General features: G+C 40.9%; 1 protein-coding gene across 2 annotated transcripts in view; it reads right to left on the minus strand.

The window, feature by feature from the left end:
- Nucleotides 1-1,297: 1,297 nt before the first annotated feature.
- SLC44A5 (solute carrier family 44 member 5) overlaps nucleotides 1,298-21,894 on the minus strand; it is an 89,277-nt gene continuing 68,680 nt past the window's right edge. Inside the window, exons 9-22 of one of the 2 annotated variants that reach the window (XM_074597586.1) lie at nucleotides 21,385-21,468; nucleotides 18,703-18,815; nucleotides 18,150-18,281; nucleotides 15,586-15,685; nucleotides 12,661-12,753; nucleotides 11,629-11,716; nucleotides 10,125-10,387; nucleotides 8,988-9,082; nucleotides 8,493-8,596; nucleotides 7,144-7,217; nucleotides 5,271-5,341; nucleotides 3,812-3,900; nucleotides 3,112-3,196; nucleotides 1,298-1,959 (exon numbers count right to left, since the gene is read on the minus strand). In XM_074597586.1, coding sequence (XP_074453687.1) covers nucleotides 1,847-1,959; nucleotides 3,112-3,196; nucleotides 3,812-3,900; nucleotides 5,271-5,341; nucleotides 7,144-7,217; nucleotides 8,493-8,596; nucleotides 8,988-9,082; nucleotides 10,125-10,387; nucleotides 11,629-11,716; nucleotides 12,661-12,753; nucleotides 15,586-15,685; nucleotides 18,150-18,281; nucleotides 18,703-18,815; nucleotides 21,385-21,468 — 1,504 coding nt within the window. In that variant the 3' untranslated portion in view covers nucleotides 1,298-1,846. The remainder of the gene's footprint in view (nucleotides 1,960-3,111; nucleotides 3,197-3,811; nucleotides 3,901-5,270; nucleotides 5,342-7,143; nucleotides 7,218-8,492; nucleotides 8,597-8,987; nucleotides 9,083-10,124; nucleotides 10,388-11,628; nucleotides 11,717-12,660; nucleotides 12,754-15,585; nucleotides 15,686-18,149; nucleotides 18,282-18,702; nucleotides 18,816-21,384; nucleotides 21,469-21,894) is intronic. The other variant, XM_074597587.1, reaches the window with a different exon arrangement.

Here is a 21,894-nt window from a genome sequence, read left to right on the forward strand (position 1 = left end):
TGCGGTGCCTGCTGGGTCACAGCGAATGTGTGCGAGTGTCCTGTCACCTGCCCTCGGCTCCCAGGACTTCAAGATCCCACCGTGCCCATGACTGCAGGCACAAGGGTGGTGACCCCTTGTGCATCAAGGTGACCCCAGAGCTGTTGCCTGAAGGACAGTGTTTCTGCCTCTCTAGTGCAGTCATCACAAACTGGAGCCGTAAGTTGGAGAGCAAAATCACTTTGGCATGTGGATCATCAGTAAATTTTCCCCAGAAACTTGCATTCAGATCATCTGGAAAAGAATTTGCCTTTCTCTTTGAGACACCAACAGACTCCTGGAGCTAGAAGAGTATTTCCAGGCACTGAGCTCCTGCAGCAGGTCTGGCAGAGGTCTGGCACGTGCCACTCCTGGGAAGCGGACAGTAATGGAACACCTTGCTCAGTGCGGTGGAATCCATGAAAACTAGGGGCAGGCCTCAGTATGGCTGGGTCCTTGGGCATCCATGAGACTAATAAATTAAAACCTTTTCAGCTCAGCTCACGGCACTACCAGACTTGAGAAGTACTCGTGTGTAAGAGTTTCTCCATGAGCAGAGCTGTTGCTCACCTCAGTGACAGCTCTGCTCATGGGAGGGCCACAAAACTGAACAGAATGTTAATGTAGTTTCTAACAATAGATTTTGTACTAATCACTGGGCAAATTCAATAATCAAAAAGCAAACTAAATCTTTAGGAGCATCTTTCAGTAACTAAATAATTCATCCTGCATCATGAGAAGACTCAAGTTCAGTGTCTTAACGCCTTTCTGCGTGAGCCACGGGGAGCCTGGAGACCCGCAGAAAGAGCAGAGCTGGCCTCAGGCCCGCACGGTCAGTGCCACGCTGGCTAAGCAGCCCTTCCGAGCTGGAAGCATTCCTTGTGCGCGTGTATGGCCAAGACTTTCTTCCAAGGAAAAAAAGACTGCATTTGGTTTTCCTTTCAATGAAGCTCAACTTCCTCATAATGTAGAACACAATCAGAGACTCGTTAGAGACAGGGGGATATTAACACAAGTGCATCTCACTTAGACATCAGCTAAAAACGATACATTCACCATCTTGTACCAGATGAAACCTCATTTGTGTGAACCACAAATCACTTCAAGTGCAGTGGGACCTTCTCTCGGTCGCATCATCTTTTAAGCACAACTCACAGAAAACGTCACTTTAAGCAGTATCAACTATTGTCTTCTCTGACTGCCGCCTTTGGGAACTGCAGGTACCACCATTTCTTAAAAGACGCAGTTGTGGGTGTGATTAAAATATCACTACATTTTTCAGTGTAGGGAATCATTAATGCATGTATAATCACAGTTTAAATAGCTGGGAACCAGCTTGTACAAAAAAATACAATCATAGCACCATATTTACAAATTTAGTACCATCTCCTGGTTAACTAGAGAGTCTCAAACTATCTTTTTATGGCTAATTAGGTTATATGTTAGTGCTTTCAAAAAATCGCCTGAATTTCTTTTACAAATATACACTTATAAAAAGAAACATTATCAAAACTGCTGTCATCTAAGGCAGCAACTTGCGTTACAAAAGTTATTAAAACATCATTATAGGCTTAAAAAAGCTTCAAATTTACATTTTCCTTTTCACAGGCACTCTATAAACTAAAACGTGGCCTTGTTTTCACAGCTGTTAGTTTAAGCATTTAAACTAGTTAAATGTTACCAATGTTGCTCATTTTTTTAGATATAAGCAAAAGGAAAAAAGAATCACCCATTAACCAGAAGCATCATTTACAGTTTTTACTTTTGCCTACTTTATACATGTTTTGCTTAGAAGTGACACTGTTTTGATGTTGAGGTTTAGTGTCTGTTATCCCACTGCCTTCTTAGGGCTTAGTTCCTTCTTCCCTAGAATTCGGTGAAGGCTAGCTGACATGAAGTAGGGTTTTGCTGTAGATCCATCATTTCTTTCCAGGTCTTCACCTGAATTTACGCAGCAAAAGCAGCCAAAAAGAGCCAACAGCAGTACAGCCACACAGAGAATTGAAGAAAGGAGAGAGAGCAAAAGACTCAACATTAAAAAAACAAACGTCAATCAAGGCAATTTAGCTGTATTGTTAAGTTGATGAAGGACACGACAAAATTCCTATTTTCTCAAACCAGAAGAGGTTTTACACAAAGCAGAGACCCAAACATCTAGCCATTTCTAAATGCCAGCAATACATCCTTTTTATGCTCCAGCATTTTGGTTTGGCCATATAGGTGGGAATTCTCAGAAACGCTCATGCCTCCAACCGAAGCCTGGCATTTTGACTACTGCTTGCTAGAAAATTTGTCCCAAAGAGAGCTGTGGATTTAAGCACTTTTTAAAACTGGACCATTTTTCACTAGTAGTACTCCGGTATTCCCTTAGCATCATCAAATAATTCACCAGCTGCAAGAACAATCACTGCCACGTAGCTTCTACTGGGACCTACCTGAATAACTATCAGTGTAGAAAAATTGTATCTTTATTTCTTTAGTTCAGTAAATCTAGCAAATGGAATGTATTTTGTAATAAGTACATTGTCTTCTTACAATCATGTCCTAATTTGAGACCAACAGATTTCTTTTGGGACTCCAGTATTCTCTCACTGGGCACACGGAAGAGCAGACCCCTTGAGAGTGCCCATGATGGTCTGCCACTGGGGGGTCCAAGGGACAGATAGTTTTTTAAATGGTATTTTACACAATTTTGGAGGTAATTCACCATAATATTTTGTTCAGGGCTACTGAGTTGAAAACAAAGGACCACCTATATACCAAAGAATAACTTTGTTATTAACAAGAGGTTTGAGCGAATCATTGCTGTACAGGGCTCTTTGCAAAGCACCCAGACACAAACTGAAAAACAAAAGCCAGCTATCCCCATGAGCCTTACAGCTACCCTCCAATACCTAAACTAATTAAATTTGAATATTAAAACTCTTCTGCACTGCAGAATGCATGAAGGAGCCAATCTGAAACGCAGAAGCGGTTTGTTTTTCACACAGTCTGCTAGCACGTCACCAGAATTCTGTACGGAACAGACAGGGTGGTTTTCTACTCCTCTTCCTGTAACTTGCAGGTATTAGTGAACGAGAACACAGTACTTACAAAAGCAGAGGAAGAGCGTGTCAACACACATTGCATAGACGCTGAAGAACCCATGTGCAACTAGGTAGGAGCCAATAATGACCGTCTACAACAAAAAAAAAAACACCACCAAAACCACAATAAACCCCCAAATTTAGTTTGGCACCAATATGGCAGTGTTAAGTCAAAAGCCTAGTCTGCTATGCAAATTTGGGAGGATTTAATGGCAGCTCTGTAGCTCTACCAAAGGTTACTGCTGCTGTGGAAAGGGATCAGGGGTTCAGGATACTGTACCCTCACATGCAGTAGCCACTTGTTTTCCAGCTGCCAAATTGGAGCCACATCAACTCCCATAGACAATACATGCCAAGAATATTCTGAACTCCTTCAAGATTATTCTAAAGAACTACTCATCCTGGAGATGTTCTGGAGTGGGGGGCTGGGGGGGGGGGGGGGCTACAAAAGGAGCGAGACGCATCCCAAGTCCCTTCCATTAGGAGCCACACTGTCACCAGGGCCTCACCACCCGCCTTTGCTATAAGTCTGAGCAAAGCAGATGTGACACCTGATTCTTCTGAAGGTGCAGTCACTGCGGTGCCGCTTCTGCCCGAAGGACTGGAGTCCTCCCTGCAGGGGACAGCGTGCCACCGAGCGGGTGACAGAAGCTGTCACCACTCCATGCCCTGAGCACCTCTACCTGGAGATCTGACGGTTGCCTTACCAACAAAGGTACCCAGTAGTAATTCAACATCGGTGCTTCCTGGGCAAAGATGGGTATTCTCTGCGTGAAGAAGAAGAACGCAAGAACGCCTGCAAGAAGCAGAGAAGATGAGTTGATTCCTATGCAAACTCTGGTTTCCCAACACCTACAGAATGGATGAGACAAAACAGACAACAGACCCAAGGCTGGTTTAAATAAGAGTTTGTAAACAATTAATTCCTCAAAGCTAATTATCTGCTGGATCTATATTCTGACAGAAGAGATATTCACGGGCCCAGAGAGACTTTAATGAAATGGTTTGTTTCATCACTCTACTGGATTTAATAGCAAAATTAATAAATAATGATAAACAAGACAATGACATGGGATAGCAAAGACCATTGGGTGGATCTTTTCTAAAATAATAAAAGAGTGAGAAAAATTCTATTGCTTTAAATCTTATTGCCTGAAGAAATACTTAACTATTTTGGAATAAAAGGAGAAATAGCAGTGCTAGTGATAAGCATGACGATAAGTTTAGAACAGACGAATGCATCTACAATGGAAGTTACCCAAAGAATTTATTCTCAAAGATAACCGAGACATGAATTAATTTCAGTATTTCATGGCTTACATTTCAGGGAATGTTTCAAATCAAATTTGCTACCCCAGTTTGAAGGTAATTCTAACTGTAGAATGACAAAATATTTTATATCTGTTAATGGTACTAATTTTCAACTTTTGATCGAAATATAATTCATTAGTAATCTAAAATATACAGAATACAAAATACGGTTATTTGTAAAACAATGTTTGAAACTGCTGTGACAATTTAGAAAAACCATAAGGGAATACCGGCAACTTGAATTTCTGAAAGTGCTTCATTTTAGAAAAAAATCACTTTTCTGTCACAGAAAAAAATGAATAATATATTTTGATATTTACTGATAACTAAGAAAACCCTATAATGATATTAGAAATATTCTATTTCTTTTACTATAGCTTATAGCTATAAAGGCCTTGAACACAGCAGCGCTTCAGGCCCACCTCCTGCAGCCCTGTACCACCTCCCATTGTACGCACGCTGTCTGCTACCAGCTGAATCTCATTTGCAGTTTTGTTCAGTTCTTATGAAAGGAGAACTGACTGTGGCTGATGCACTGGATGTGAATTTGGTTTGATCCAGCTATGATGCTTTGGCTACAGAAGTCCTTGCGCCAGCAACACATGCAAGAGCAGTAAAAGCAACTATGGAAAAGATGACGTCAACAACACACCAGGGCAGGGGGATAAGGGGAAAAAATTAAAAAAAAAAAAATTTAGTTCAAACATGCGAATCCTAGAAACACGGGAACAGCTTCCCAAATAGTCAGACCAATAAGAACATCCAGCCATTAACTAAGCATATGTCAATATGGCAGGCATACTCGTAGGTGCCAGAAAATAGAACGCACCGTTTAGAAGAAATCAATTAGCTTACCTACACCACCAGCAACGAGAATTTTCCCCAGGAATAAAAGGAAGTCTGTAACTTTGTCCAGAACTGCAACTCTGTTCAGCAAAGGACAAATGATACATAACCATCACAAACCAGACATTTGTATTCTTTCTCCTTAAATCTATGGATAATTGACAAAACATGACCAGGAAGCTCTCTTCTGCTGGTTTCACAGGCTGACCATACAACAACGCAGGAACGCAACACTGAGATGGGCTTTGCTACAGCCTAATCCCATGGGGCAAAAAAGCACCGAGCCCCTTGTTGAGTTAAGCCCTGAGCAGCAACTCTACTACAGCGCCTGAAGGCTGTTTATTGCTCTTGCTGGTTAAAAAAACAAAAAACAAAAACATCAAAATATTTTTGTTTCAGCCTTTCTGCAAGGGTCACAGATAAGCCAGCCCAGAAGAGGCAAAGTACACACCAAACCAAAAAGCAATGTTTGTGTAGATTGCAGGTAGGTCTTCTTTTCACTTGCTCCTACCTGGCCACATTTCATGACCTCATAACATGCCAAATCTACTATTTTAAGATCTGATGGTACAACACTGAAGGCAGGGAGACAATCACAGATGAATGAATGACGGCCGACAGAAAAATTCACAATAAATCCACAGCCCTCATTGAAAGCAACAGCAGGGAGTTTCTGCTCGAAATCCTGCCAGTCTGTCTTATCAGAAACTGCAGGTAAATAATGGGACGGAAAATGCGCTTTGTATCACCAGCCTCCTGACAGCACCGAAGGCTACGGATATGGTAACAGACAGCACTGACTACCATGAAAGACAAACATTAAGAAATATTAAAGAGAACAAATCATCATTAACCTGTCAGAATTCAGAATTAGCAAAATACACAAGATAAAAAAAATCTCCATTTGAAACAATTAAATTATATGCCTGGCTTTTAGCTATTGCTCTTTCTGATTAAAAGCAAAAGCAGAAAGGACAGCGAGGTGATGTTCTGAAAGCAAACGGAGGCAGCTTCACCTTCCCGTTCCACCAACACTGCACGGTGCGGCCACCACCGCACCGGTACTAACGCAGGGCAACAGGCAGAACTCCCCCGTCTCCAGTCCTCCCCTCTTCTTTCTTAAGCATCGCTTCCTTTTTCCTGCCTTTCAGCCTCCCCCTCCATTCCTCTCCTCCTCCCAGCCCTTCACTTAATAATTTAAACCACCTAACCAGTTTTACTGTGTCTCCTGCTTGGTAATTAGGTTGTCTGCTATTGCACCAACATGGCCTGCTCCTAAGTTATTCTCCCATTATTTTTTGATCTCACAGTAGAACAGGAAGAGCCAGGAGCAATAAGGAAAAGTACTGATGAGAAGAGGGAGTTTGGCAGCAGTCTTGGTAGCAGGGAAAAGGGCCAGGGGAGTTCCCAGCACCAGGAGAGATCTGGTTATGTTAAAGATACTGGTTTTGAAAGCAAAATACTCTCTCTTCTTTACTGCCACTCTCTGACATCCCATGAGCTTTCTGGATGAATCTGAAGACCTAGGTCTTTCTGCCTTCCTTTTTGCAGACAGTGAGTGGACCAAAGCTCCAGAAATACACATACAGTGTCCTCAGATCTCCTCTCAGGGGCTCCCTGGTTCCTTGGAGCCACTACTGGGTGCTTATGAATTTAAAAGAGAAATCACGACAAAACTGTTAGGTTGTATCAGCTTTGCACAGGTTCCTGTGCTGGACAGACTGCTGTCCCACACCGAGTGTTAGATGTGAGGGCCACGTCTGAGGACTGAAGCAGCTTACAATAACATTTGGAGGAGACATGGGAGAGGAAAGAACCGTGTCTTCCGAGTGCAACAGCAGGAAATGCTCACATTTCCAAGGACTGGGAGATGGCCCCTTACCTCACCACATTCCGCATGAGCAAAAAAAATGCTTCCTTTGCCGAGGTGCAGAAGTTTTTACCGTATATGGCAATCTGCAAAATAATAGTAGCTGTTAAGTATTTTAAATAATTAGGATACCTCCTTGTATGCCAGAATCTTACTGCATGTAATGCATAGCTCTGATACATGTCCTTGAAACTCAGATGGACATAAAGCGCTTCCCCCAGTCACCTCCTACCTCTCGGTGCTTCCCACCAGGTTGGGACACAGCATTATTCACCTTTCCCCTTCAAATCACCTGGTGATGAGCATGCCACCCCTCGAGATCTTGCAGGAAGCAGACTCAGGACTTAGTTTGCCAAGTAGAGCAGATAAGGTACTTGCTCAGGGATTCTTCTCACTGTGCTAGTTACCTACACTAGATTTATAGTCAGTGGGAAGGAGCAGGCACTTGAAGAGCAGAAGTGAGTTGACCTCTGCAGGTACCTCCTTGGACCTGACGCTGCTCTCATTTAACAAGAAATCAGCAATACCAAAGTCAGTGGATTTACATGAGCCTAAAGTAAAGCAGCTAAAGTTATTCAGGAACAAAATCATTTCTTCTTCCTGGAATAGTGTCCACAAGGGTAAGATACACTAGAACAGCTCTTAGTGCAGTTTACCAACTGTAAACAAGACAGTCGAAAAGAATACTTCCTCTTCCAGATAGCATTAATTTGAAACATCAATTGCGGGGACATGGGTTATAACGGACCCATTACAGCCACCTCCTTTGAGACAACAAGCCCATGACTGTACCATTCAATCACCGAAATTTCTTCAAGTCAGAACACATCCTAGGCTGTAATCTGTGTATGTTTATTTCGGTGTAAATCTGGAATTTCTCTTCTGGAAGCTACGAAGGGTTATTTTAGAATAATCTCACTGCTGCTGCTAGTAGAATTTGTGCTTTTAACTTCCAGGAGGAAGTACAAATACCACATGCCTCTTGACCTCCTTATTCAGACACTGCCTCCAAACAGAAGTGTCATCAACAGGCAATATGAAACAAGCTAACATTCCTGTTGAAATCAGGATTTCAACTGCTGAATCAGAGGGGGAGTTAAGCAGTTGTGCCATCCCTTCCCACTTACTTTGGGGGACAAGGAGGGTGGACAAGGACAGACATGAAAAGAGGCTTAGTTTAGAAGAAGAAAAAAAAAGATCTTACTTTTTAATGGTAGGACCACATGCACTTCCCGAAAACTCCCACAAATCCCATTATTTATTCAGCAGATTCTATTACTGCTGGCTGTTGACCAACTAGCAGTGGCTAGGGTATTTTAGTGTCCCAGATAGGGAAAAACACATGCTGAGACAGCACATACCATGATGTAGGCATTTCTGTTTATAAATTTTAAGAATTTTTCCAAACACCAGAAACAGCATTTGAGGCAGCAGAGTAGAAATCTGGTGAAGGAGTTCTGTGTACCTGAAAAAATGGAGAGTACATCATACACAGAACGCATGAACAGTCTTCAGAACATAGAAAGCTATTCAGAAGAAAATCTTAAATTGCGACAAAAGCAGAAACATTATTTTTTTTCTTCTAGGTATGCACTCTCTTTCTCAGCCAAATTTAATTAACTAGCTTTCAAGTAGATCAGACCCACATCCCGCATGAGCTTTGCATTAAGTTCCCAAGAACATAGGCTGAATTTGAGTAAATCAGCACAAATTCACTGGCTTCAAATGGAACTACAATGGCTAAAAATAATGTGGAATTAATCTCTCTTCATTGCTGAAAAAACATCTTGAGAAAGTAAGGAATTCTTAAGACCAATGGAGGTCTTAATAACCTAGAGCAGATTCATAAATCTCACCTTTCAGTTTGTGATCCAAGTACTCCAGTATTACTCTAATAAGCTGGACAATTGCAAGAATTAAGGCTCCAAATGCCAGCGAACCTGTATGGTAGCTAAAACAAAATAAATGACTGTTACGTTGCACATATGTGTGTATGTACAATTATATATGCATGTGCATGTATATCTATAAATAAAACTGTAACTGGAGGAAGGTCCATTAGTGGGAATTACATATACTAATGGATCTTCATCCTGAACTGCCAGAGAGAGGAACAGGATGAAGCTGTTGGTGCTGTTGGTGATTGTGTGAGTGCTGTGTGTGTCTGTCGATGTGTGGCCAGCTGTGTATAATGTGCTGTATACATGTATTTGGGCGTGTGGCCTGCTGAGAATACCTGCTCAGCCTTGTAACCGGTTGGGCCTGGGGCCACGGAGCTGCAGCAGCCTTGTCACTACCAGGCTACAGGATTCAGCCTCCCCCTAACAACTACATTTTCCTGACTGTACTGGTTTTTGATGGAATAGAGTTAATTTTCTTCGTAGTAGGTGGTACGGGGCTATGTTTTGGAATGTGCTAAAACAGCGTTGATAACACACTGATGCTTTAGCCCTGAGCAGGGCGTGCACAGCCTCGAGGCCTTTTCTGCTCTTCACCCACCCCGCCAGCAATGGGCTGGGGGGGCACAAGGAGCTGGGAGGGGACACAGCTGACCCCAACTGACCAAAGGGATGTCCCACACCATATGACGCAGCAATAAAAGCTGCGTAGAAAAAGGAGAAAGGAGGGACATTCAGAGTTACTGCGTTTGTCTTCCCAAATCACCATCTCATGTGATGGAGCCCAGCCTTCCTGGGGATGGCTGAGCACCTGCCTCCGATGGGGGGCGGTGAATGAATCCCTTGTTTTGCTTTACCTACAAAACTGTCTTTATGTCAGCCCACGCGTTTTCGCACTTTCACGCTTCTGATTCTCTCCTCCATCCCACAGGGGGAGAGAGAGCGAGCGGCTGGGTGGGCCTTGGCTGCCTGCTGGGGTTAAACCACAACACTGGCTAACCGTTTTCATTTGATACTCTAAGTCTGGCTTCCCTAGATGTAAAAGAGCATTTGCTGGATACATGACAGGGCTCACATCCAGCTCCACAGCCTTACCGTATTGCTCGTCCAAACGAAGAGAAGAGCGGCCACAGTGGAATATCAGCTGGTTTTCGAGAGGCCCAGTAATACGAGGCAAAGGCACCAGCAAGGGTACACTGACCCAGTGCAATTGCAAAGTTCACCAACCAGAGAAAGACAAAGGCATTGGCTAACTGGAAGATGAAGATATACTTATGGTACAGGCTTTCTCCTCCATAAAAAGCAAAAGTACACTGAGCACCTGGACATAATTTAGTAACGTTGGTTGTGTTAAAAGTCTGTATAGAAAGAAAAATAAATAACACAATGATAAGCAATGAATTCTGTGTACGGTCTCTGAAGTTTAGCAGCTTAATACAAATAACGTAATTCTGCTTGATGTTTCATTAGCCCATTCAACCCAGCACTCCAATACTATGTAACCTGTTTACATATTTAAGGATTCCCATTAATGTCTTATGCAGGTGCTTAACTTTAAACTATTCAGTTAGCAAACAGGGTTGTTCACCACATGCCTGAAACCGACATAAATGGAATTTGAATTTCAGAAGTCTACTTTTAAGATACATAAGTGCTTCGGTTTCATTAAAGACAACCTGATCACATAACAAAAAAAAAAAAAAAAAACCAACTTGAAAACCAGAGGCCAAATCTGCAGTTTGGGTAAATCACCACCACTGAATTGAACTGAGTTATGCCATTTTATACAAGCTGTGGATGGGGTCGCCATTTCCTTTACCTATCTCAGAGTATTAAAACAGGAGTAGTCTTTACATTGAATTACTTTTCCGTATTTCTATTGTTCATTCCACGTATTTGCTCAGTTTGGGCATGAAATAAAACCCATCAGTTTCTAATCTCTTTCTTTTTTAGTGTTCAGACATCAGCAGGGTGGGGAACTGTTTGGGATATACATAACCACAGCAGTACATTGAAATTGAAACACCTGAAAATAACCCTGATATAACATGTGATAAATATTTCTAGTTTTGAAAAAATACTTACATTTAACCCCACAGTCAAGTCAAAACATTTGACTGAATACAAATCAAAACAAAAGACAAATATTTTTGGAGCTTCATAAAGGTCATTGCTGTGCCAAAAGAACCCCAATATTTAGGTAAACCTCTGCTTCAAAACACCACTGGTCTTTGGGCAAGTTTGAGGCATAGCTTTCAAAGTCTTCCATTGCCTTTTGAGGACCACGAAATAGAATCCTCACAAATTTAAGAATACCTTTCCAAATAAACCTGTACTTCCGTGTCTTCATTTCTCACCCTGTAAATTAGAACAATTAATATTTACCTGCCTCACAGGACAGTTTAGCAGAAAAATTAGTTTATGTCTGTAAATTGCTTTGAACAAAGAAGTGTTACCTGAACGCTATGTACTATATTCAGATTTAACATAGGGAATCATTACTTAAAATATGCACATTTTCTACTACCGTTTAATTTAATAATGATTAAGAAATGCAATTAGCATAGCTCTCACTATAGGTAAATATTGTTACACTTACCTCTGGGTCACAAGTCAGGTTTGCATACTTGCACAGTGTTTGATTAGCCATTACTTTATACACAGGTTCTCCTGATGTAGCCAGAAAACTGGATGAAATATTTTAAGGAGGAATTACAGAACTATAGGCTTTGAGCAACTTAGGAGTGGGTCTAAAGCTCTAAAGAACTTGTGCAAATAACAGAAAAACTGCTCTTGCTCTGCAGAGGTGTATATGAAGGGCTGATAGACAAGACGGAACACTCTCGTCACTTAGAGAACTGAGGCAAACTCCATCCCAGGGCTGCAATAGCCCCTGATCAGAATGGGCAGGGGGAATGACCTTGAAAGTTCACTCAGTCTCTCCTGCACATCCACCTTTAACAAGGCAGGTTATACAGTAGTTCTTTGACAGTTCATATTTTGGTGGAAGTAAACACAGAGCATAAAGATAAATTAACATTGTCCTAAACAGGAATAACCAACCCTCTTTGCATGTGAAAGAACAACTTACTTGTTTTCAAAAAGCAATTTTCCCCTTTTTGATACCTTGCCGAACCCTTGCTGTTCCAGGACCAGACAGAGGTTGCTCTTACGCCATTTAGAGAGGACTCAGTGCTCTGTAGGTTCTCTCACTCCTTTCCTATACTTTTCGGAACTAAACACACCTGGAGCCCATCCCACCCCCAGGTATCTGAGAGACCTTCAACATCAGGCCTACAGACCATGCGGCACATTAAAGGCCATATTCACTCTTTGCTGAGGGCCCCTTTTTCATCCCTTAAAGTCAACCTTATTTAGTACTCAAGGCCTTGTATGATCCCTCTGCCTCGGCATGAATTTTAGTCCAGTTCTTTTTAAAGAAATTAAATTCACTGTCTGATTTGTACATCACATGCAAATGTGCCACGAGGAAGAGTGCATCAGTGCAGCACGTGCTAAATGACCAAATAGCGCTCTTAACCAGTCTGGTTAAGGTGAAATAGCAGAGAATTATCTGTTCTTGCAGACCAGGAGACTGTTCCTCCAGAGAGGCACACAGACAGAAGGATACACAGCTGTCACAGCCCAGTAGGAAATACAAATCGCAATGAGTATGAAGGTGACGATTGGGTAGAACAATGTAGACATTATATAGCCAATAGCCCTATGAAAGAAACAAAACATATCTGTAAGATATAATAACTTAAGAAACAAGCTTTTTATCAGTCCTAGCATTATCCCCTTTACTTTGAGCTACTTGTTGATAGTGGTAGCATAATCTAGTGTTGGGATCCCAGAAAACTGCACGTTCTTTCTTCAAATGTCTTCACATCTTCACTTTGTCATTCTACCACTCCACTTTTACTGGCAGCACTACAGTCAACTTTACCAGTTCTTCAAGTTCAAGCCTGTGTTCTTCTTTCTCCTTCTCCATTACTGGTTCACAGATCCGGCTCTTTCCAGGTCACAAACCCGTTTCAATCACATCTTGCTGACTGCTGCAGACATTACCCTTTATTTCCTCGTCCCGCTTTGCTCAGCTCCCATGCTCTTCCTTTGGCTCCTGCACACCTGAAATCACCTCTTGACAATTTGTATTTGAGGACTCTGTTCCCAGCCCCTTTCCTGCTGTAAGCACTAACTATTCTGGGGCAGGGACTTCCCATTCGACCTGTCTTTGTAATGCCAGGACATGCCGACACCTTCCTGTGATGACATGACTTTCCTTGCATGTGTCATAAATGAGGGTGCGAGCCTTTGGCTGCTGGCAGGCAGAAGCAATAATAGCCTTTCACTGCTGACAGCTTAGAGACCTCCTTTTAACACCACGTCTGACATTCTAGAGGCTGATGTTCTACGAGTACTTCCTGTGGCTGGAACGTGACTAGTGAGCAGGAGCTCGAGCATGCTGGTACGGCTCTCGGTAAGATGACGAGCTGATGCAGTCCCTCATCTGAAACTGGCTGCAGCTCTCGCTGAGGGGAGCACCTCCAGCTGGGAATCCCACGGGCTGCAATTTCAGAGAGCACGTGTTCTGTTCACTCAAGCTTACAGGTTGGTTCTCTCTACACTCCTGTCATCTACCTCTTCCCGACTCTTAAGTTTTCTTTCCAGTGACCGTGTAAGCTTATCACAAGCCTTTTTGTCTCTCATTATTTCTTACAGTGTTTCTCCTACGACTTGTGTCACTTCTGATGCTCTTTGTTTTATAGGAGGCAGTTTCCAGAATGCAAAAGGAGACAAATTTACTCAGTTCCTGCTGCTAAACTAGTAAATGCTGGGGGGATGTAAGGGAAGTGTCCTGTGCAATCAAGAGGACAAGAGCAACACGTCGATTTCTGTCCAAGTCTAAAGATGTAAAAGTCCATTAAGAGTCACACAAGAGGACACAGCCTTATGCTGTCGGAGAAATAATCACTACGTATTAGCAGTGTTCAGCAGTTAATGGTGGGCCTTAGTTACCACGAAGACCACGGACAGTTACTCCAACAAACTGAGTAACAACTGTTAATTGTTTCTAACTATGGATTTCAAGTCAATTATTAGCATTATCATTGTAGTATTTCTGAAAGAGCAGTTAAAAGGTATTGAAAAATGTAATTCGATTTCCAGTCATTAGCAGCTTACATGTCATCTTCCTGAATTCAGGGCACGGTCTGTTAGGCTTACAGTAATTACACAGTGTTTCACCTCATGCATTATGCATGAGAGTAAAAACATCACCATCAAGTGACCTTTCCAGGCTGCTGAAAAACTACAGAACGTTATTACTTCTCAGCAGGAAGTTTATGAACTTTCTGAAATCCTTCTACCTGTCAAGGTTGTGAACAGAAGTGTTGCAGAGTGTTAAAAGTGTCCCTGGATTTTAATGAACAGGAATTAAAGAGTATAATTTAATGCTGCCAAAATTAATTGCTATGCTCTAATTGCACAGTAGCATAAAACAGGAAACAGGTACCTGGCTGAATGCAGAACTTCGGTATTTCTTAATCCCATTACAAAAAACCCAAATCCTGATTCCTGAGAACCACAATGCCAACGGAGATGGCAGAAAACTACAAGCAAGTGCACACAGATAAACTCAGAGCTAACTCCACATACTCTAACAACAGAGCTCTACTTCCAAGGCCTGTGAGACCTTGGCCTATTTGCAATGAAATCCAAGGGCCTGGTGTCTTAAGTCCATTTCTCCTTTGTTATATTCCCATTTTTTAAAACAAGAACCAAGTGTTAGCACTGTGTAAAACAGGAACCACTGTGAACAAAGTCTATGCAGATTTCAGCAAACACAAAATGAAGAGGTCTCCTAGGCCTTCAACTCTCACATCCTGCTCTGCTTTCTTCTTTACTCTGAGCTGAAAAGAAGTCTCTTGGACTGAACCTTATTGCAGTGTCTGGTCATGAAGTCTCCTTTTCTCTCTGCAGATTTATGCATGTCCACACGAAAGTTTGATTGGAGCCAGAAGAATCCAGTCTTTCCTAGATAAAAGCCACAGCCAAAACACCACCAGTCCTCTACCACTAGTACGTCGCTCCGGAGACAACGCAATGAGAGAGCAAAGCTGGCCGCTCCTGGTTCCAGACTCCTGATAACAGTGCACCACACTCGGCGTTTCTGCTGATACACCTCCCTGCACCAAGGCTACATGTACCACTAACAGCGTATGTACTCTGCAGGCAGGGAGCTGAGACATTAAGAAATGTCTTACTGCAAAAGAGAAAGCTCTTATAAGCACAACCTCATTAATATTATATTAATAATAACTAATAATTAATAATTAATTAACTAATTATTAACTAATAATTAATAATTATTAATAACCTCATTATATAAGGAACCTGGCGTTCGTTATATACCCATTCGGCTCAACAAATCCAGAGCTGTACTTCAACCCCCAACTTTCTGCCCTTGGTAGTGCAAGATGAAGCGCAAGAAGAGTGTACCCTAGAGATCACTTAATAAAATTCAAAATATATTAAAATCAGACAAACATACCTACTACCTTCCTTCAACAGTGCAATAGCAATCCGGATCCGATTCCTTAGGAAGATCAGCATCAGTATGATTATGACCTCAACAATACAAAGTAATATCACTGAAAAAAACCAAACAAAACCAGTTAGATTTATCAAGAAATGAACCAATATGCTGCCTCTGTAAATTGGTGGGTGTTTTTTTTTCCTTGTATTTTACACTATTGTTCATGAACTCCATAAAATTCTCTGCGAGAGCAGTTCTCTCTTTCTCCACTGCACCTGCCAGTCTTCAATCCCATTTCATAGTTTTCTAAGTTCCAGCATAGGGAAGCTCGACATGCAGAGTTAGTCAGAATGTGTAGGACCCCGACATTAGCATTTATAATTTTAGAAGAAAGACAGAACATACCATTCTCAGCCAAAGAGAATAATTTATTTAAATGTGACTGTAGTATTTGGCCTTAGATATAGTTCACCCGTAACAAATTCTACTTCCCATAAACAAACACTTTGCGTGTTTATACTAATTTGTAGTAGTTAGAGACAGTAAAATAAATAAAAACAAGGTGCAGAGTCGAATTTTTCATGAAGAGTGTATTTTCCTGATATATAATACTCTAACATTTAGGTGTACAAAAATCAATAGGTTTTTTTGAGTATTAACCTGACACGAGCTCCTTTCACCTCATTTGAGTTTAAAAAAATGAGGCTAAGATAGGACAGTTTGGGACAAATTATTTTCACCTTCCAGTTTTGCTGCTGGAATCATACAAACTTGTATCTCAGCACGGTGCTCGGAAAGCTGAGAGCACCATGTCCCAGAACGTTTCCACTCTTAGTTGTAAGCAGTGTTTGAAACATAACCCAGATCTGGTTTAAAGAGTCTGCTTCAGTCCGAGTTCTATTTGTGTCAGCTCAAAACCTACTTCTGCAGCAGAAAGTAAAAAAATTCCCTGGACTTCATCTAGAGAAGACAGAGTTTTTAATGCCTCTGAGACAGATCATTAATTCCAGGTGCTTCAGACGGTTAGACAGCATTTAAACCAGCCCAGCAGTTGTGGGTGGCTGCACACAGCAGGACCTCTCCCTTCCAGCTGCAACCAAGAGGTTTTGTGGGGGAAGACAGAAGGGATATCGTCCCTAAGCCTTGGCTTGTCTGGAGGTTTGCAAAGGGACATGGGAATTGGCTTCAGGTCCCACAGCTTAGACATAGTCTCAGAATACAGACCCAGATGATGTTAAATTGGGACCCCAAGTATTATCAGTACCCCAATCCATCACAACTGCAGCTGGCAAGTGACTGCTGTGGTGCTCAGAGGCACAGACTTCGTTCAGAACAAAGTTTTTGCCACATGCATTTCAGCACCTATTTTTGATACGGTTCCTCATGAAGGAATACATAACCAGGTTTCTTTAAATTTGGTGTCATTCCAGTTCAGCTCTGTTAAGTTAATGTAGCTTAAATGTCACAAACATTGTGAAAAAGAAAACCAACGTCAGTACATGATGCGTTCAAGACTAGAACTAAGAGGACCTACATTTTCTTCAAGGATATTTAGCTGCTTTGCTGGGTGACTTTGTAAAAGTAATTTAATTCCTGAGTACCTCAATTTACTCATCTCAAAGTGACACTGACCTCTAGACAAACTATACATGGGCTGCTAAGAATCAGGCAGGGGAAGAGCTTGGAGAGTTACAAGGAAAAGCATAATAAAGTCCTGATATTCTCTAGGGATAGCATACTAAAAAGCTCTGCCTCAACAATACGTAGCAGATGCCTCACGAGCTCAATGATCCAACACAGAGCTAAATGAAGACACGAATCAGAGAAAGGAGATTTAAGCAGTAAAGTACTGCGCTATTCATTTAGCTCCCAATAGGGAGAGGCAGTGTTTTAGGCTATGTCCCATTCATCATCAGCATGTGTGCACGCACCTTCTAATAGAGCAGTAACAGCACTGCAAGTAATATTTGGCAGGTATTTGTTCTCTCTTCCACCCCTCCTTCCCTGGGGAGGGATGTGTATGCTGCAGGCTGTCTTGTTCCAGTAGGACTTTGTTTTAAACACACTATCCTTGTAAGAGAAGGCGATGAAGCACTTTTGAAAATAAAGGTGATGAAATTTGCAATGGTTCATTCCACAGTCTTACATCAGCCTCCAAGAAAATTCAGTGACCTGAATGTAAACAGTCCTACAAAGATGTGGAGTTATTAATCTCATTTCTGGGGCCCTCAAAGAGGGAGAATAAACAGACTGTGAGAGAAAAATTCCTCTCCTTATGCAACTTCATCAGGACTAACTCAGTTATTGCCTTCTAATTCCCCATTATGAAGACTAAACACACAGAATGCTAATAACGCAAGAATTTTTCACTCTCATCACTAGTGTGATTGCATTATCTCCCCTTAGAAATATACTAGTCTCCTTGCAAAAAATTTTTGCACAATACAAAGAAAAAGAATTCTGCTTACTTCTCTGAGTGACATATGCAGAGGAGATTTAACAAGGCAGAAACTGTAGCAAGACAGTGACTGATTCTCCTGAATATCCATTAACAGATATCAAGTTTAAAGGGCACTTACTAAACGCTAACCATGTTTGCCTCAGTTGCAGGTAAACTCTGAAGTCTGTCTGGAATCCAATATCGTAAACAGTGAGGTCAGATCCAGGTATTCCTTTAAGATGATCGTACTCCCAGTAACAATGCCAGATGCCTTTTAAAACACAATCAATAGAAAATGAGTGTTTCTGAAGAGTGCAAAGACAAGTTCTTTTAAAAAGTCTTTTGGTAGCCAAGTGTTTTGTCCTCAGCATGTCAGGTATGCAAAAACCAAAAATGCATTATTGTGAGACTAATCAACTGTAAAATCACGTATGTAGAAAAGAACTATCAGTACAAGTGAATACAGAGTAAGTATACTGTGGGTAGATAATTCAGGTTACTACATCGGTGCTAAGTATCAGAACAGCTGGACCGTTACTAAATTTTTATGCCATTTACGCCCTCCTCACTTAACTGTGTCTAAAACTAAGCATTAATTCTCCCAATTGTACATTTAATTGATGTAATTACTGGTTTTCCCAAACTTAAACAATAAGGAAAAATAGTTTCTGAGGCTGGAAGATTACACCTACCATAACCTATAATTCCAATCACACCAAAGATGAAAATCCAGAAGAGAACCCCAGCCGTGAACCTCAATAACACCAGGAAGAGCAGACTCTCAATCATTGCAATGAAAAGCCCACTAGAAAGACAAGAAACAGAAACACAGGGAAAACAAGTGTGAAAATCTTCACTTTCATGCTTGTTACTCCAAATGAGGGTCACTTCATCTCACGTAAGAGAATGATTTGTAAAAATGTATTTCAAAATCTTCCTTATGAAACAGATCCTCATGGCTATTTATCTGCTCTTACAAACTAATAGCTTATATATGATGATCTCACAGTGCACAGCCAGAAACGTTTGCACACACGGGGTTCTCGGGCTCAACGGGACTCGTACAATGCCTTCGTGGTCATCTGCACCAGCTGAACAACTCCCGGCCTTTTCCAGGCCATGGTCTAGTCTACAGTACAGAAAGTTAAACGGGGGGAATAACCTATGTGTGGGGAGGCTGCTGTTCTACGGCCACCATTAAATATCCCTACTTGCAAAGAAACAATGTTAGTAAAGTAACATTCCAGTAGCTTTCTTAGGAAAAAAAGAATAAAATTTAGGAGGAAAACCAGTGACTCTACCCATCAGAAGAGGAAATGATCAGGGCACTGTGATGCATAAAAAGAGACTGTTAAGAGCTACCAATGAGGCCCCCAGGAAAGCCATCTACAGAGCGTCTTCACTTTATTAAGCCAGTGGTAAGGAAATATTTGTTTTCATTTCACTCCCAGAAAGCAAGTCAGAAAGGAAAAAATGACTGCAAAAGGCCTTTTTACTCAGCGAGACTTTCTAAAGCAATGTGAATAATAATCCCATCCAACAAACATCCAGCTCAGATGCTTCACAGAACATTTAATTTCTCAGAATTTTTAGTAGGTGTTACATCAGAATTTTGTATTAGTACAGGCTCAAAAAAATTTAAAACCTCTTCTTGCCTGTGTTCTACTTATTCTACTTGTTCTACTCTTCTACAGAAGAGAAGTTACTACGTCTCTTCTGAACGTTCCCAGCTTATTTAGGCCGTTACCAAAGATAAAAAATGGGTCAGCCTGATCATGAACAATCAAATCCAGATGTTTTGGGCCAACTAAGCCAGATGAGCAGAGGGACAAAAAAAAAGAACATCAGCTTATTTAGTTAAACCTTTGTAAGCTGGTCTTAAGTGCTAGCCCTTTAAAGGCTTTTTAGCATGGTGTATTTTCCCGCTCCGAATGGCTTTCTGAAATTCAGAATGTATTCCTCAAAAGAAGTTGTAGTTTTGGAACTTATGACTCTATTCTTGAAAGCAGTAAGTTACCTTAAGCCCTAGTGACACCAAAACAGAGTACCTGGTAACAGCTGTCCTCAATAGACTGGTTCCCTTCAACTGAGGCTTGAAAGCAGCAGTTCTTTTGGGGTATGCTAAGACGACTAGAGCGATTCTATATTTAATTTTTAATCCAGCTTCCTTTCACTGTCAGCCCTTCACTGTCATCACCCAGACCCTAGCACTTAAATATGTTTGTCCAGAAATGGTTTGATGTAGGCTATCATTTGTTGAAAAGTCTGAAGAAAATTCTATCCAACTATTTTAAAAGTAGCAACAATTTCTTATATCGTATTTGAAATGTGGAAACTGGCTTCAGTATTTAGAATTTCTGTTCAAAAAATGGTCAATTTTCTTCCTAGCCTTTTGATTTCGCCTTCAGCGATTTGAAAGAATCTGCACCATAACCCTGATTTCAGTAAGAGATCTAGAGAGAACCGAGGTTGCTGAATACCAGTGAGTTTCTTGCCACTACTGTGAGCACAGTATGAGACTACAAGAAAGCTGTCCTCCCACCAGTGACTGAACACCTTCAAAAGCTGACAACTTATGTTTCTGAACAGACTAATTTTCCGCATTAAGTTTGTCATCTAAAGTTGATGTATTTATTGTTGTGGATTTGCATTTAGGCTTGAATAATGTGTGCTTAATATGTGCATGTTATAGGCTCTCACCTGTCAAAGACTTCTGCCCCTGTTTAAATTGATAAACACCCTGGTCCATCAAAAACAGTATTAATGGACTAAGAATGCACATATACTTACATACTCACTTCAGCAAAATAGCTAATTCTTTTGCTACAGTGCTGCATTTTTACTAATTGGTGATTAGTGAGTATTAATTGCAAGATGAAGTTAATATTGTTCAGTAGTTTTTGTTCTTGATGTTGCTTTGCCTGCTGCATTGAATTTATGGATTTATTTTGGATTTATGTATTATAATGGATTTAACTATATATTGCTAGTATGAATTTAGATATTATGTGGTTTTTATATATACTAATGACACTTAGCAACTGCACTTGGTTTCAAAGTCTCTTAATTAAGATTTTTCACTTTTGGAATTACCACGCAGATGGGTCCTGCAACAGAAGACAGCATCTCGTGGTTTTCTGCCTGGTAGGATACTAAAAAAATCTACTGACACTTGACATGTGTGTATGCTGTGCTATCCTTAGGTCATGTACAGAACCATAACAGCATTATTATCGTGTGAGGAAAGGAAATTACAGTTGCTCCTTGAGTTTAAAAGTGGGATTGGTACAAACAAATACAAGATCTATTCCTTAATTCTCTGCATGCTCCAAAGTGAATTTCGAAAAAATTAAAAATACCCATGAAAATCTTACATTAAAATCCAATACCAAGAAATGGCATAGTCTTCAAAAATTTTCACTCCAACTGATCTTGCATCCAGGACATTATTGATGCCACTGAGAAAAGACAAACCAAAGTAAAGGTTGTTTTGGGTAGAAAAGTAGAATTTATTTAAACAACAAATAGGCTCAGTGAAAGGATTTGAAATATCTTTGCTAGTGATATGAGCATATTACCATCCTCCAGCCCCAGTTCTGTAACCAAGTCAACATCAATCAGAGTTACACCAAAGAAAAAACCTGTGTAAAAACGTCTATACAGCTCCTAAAAAAGCTTTATTGAAAAAGCTTTATGAGTACTAACTATCACCAGATATAATTGCTTATTTTGTCACAAAAAAGGTGTATAATATTAAGATCTACTAAGTACCAAGAGCCAAACAGTTGTGAGTGTAGAACTGCTCATAGCAGAGAAGCAGAAAACAGCTCAGTGAAGCAAAAGGTTGACTTTATGGAACTGTTCTCCTATCCTGCAAAGCGCTT

Source organism: Larus michahellis, chromosome 8, assembly GCF_964199755.1.
Source record: "Larus michahellis chromosome 8, bLarMic1.1, whole genome shotgun sequence".
NCBI classification, from domain to species: Eukaryota; Metazoa; Chordata; class Aves; order Charadriiformes; family Laridae; genus Larus; species Larus michahellis.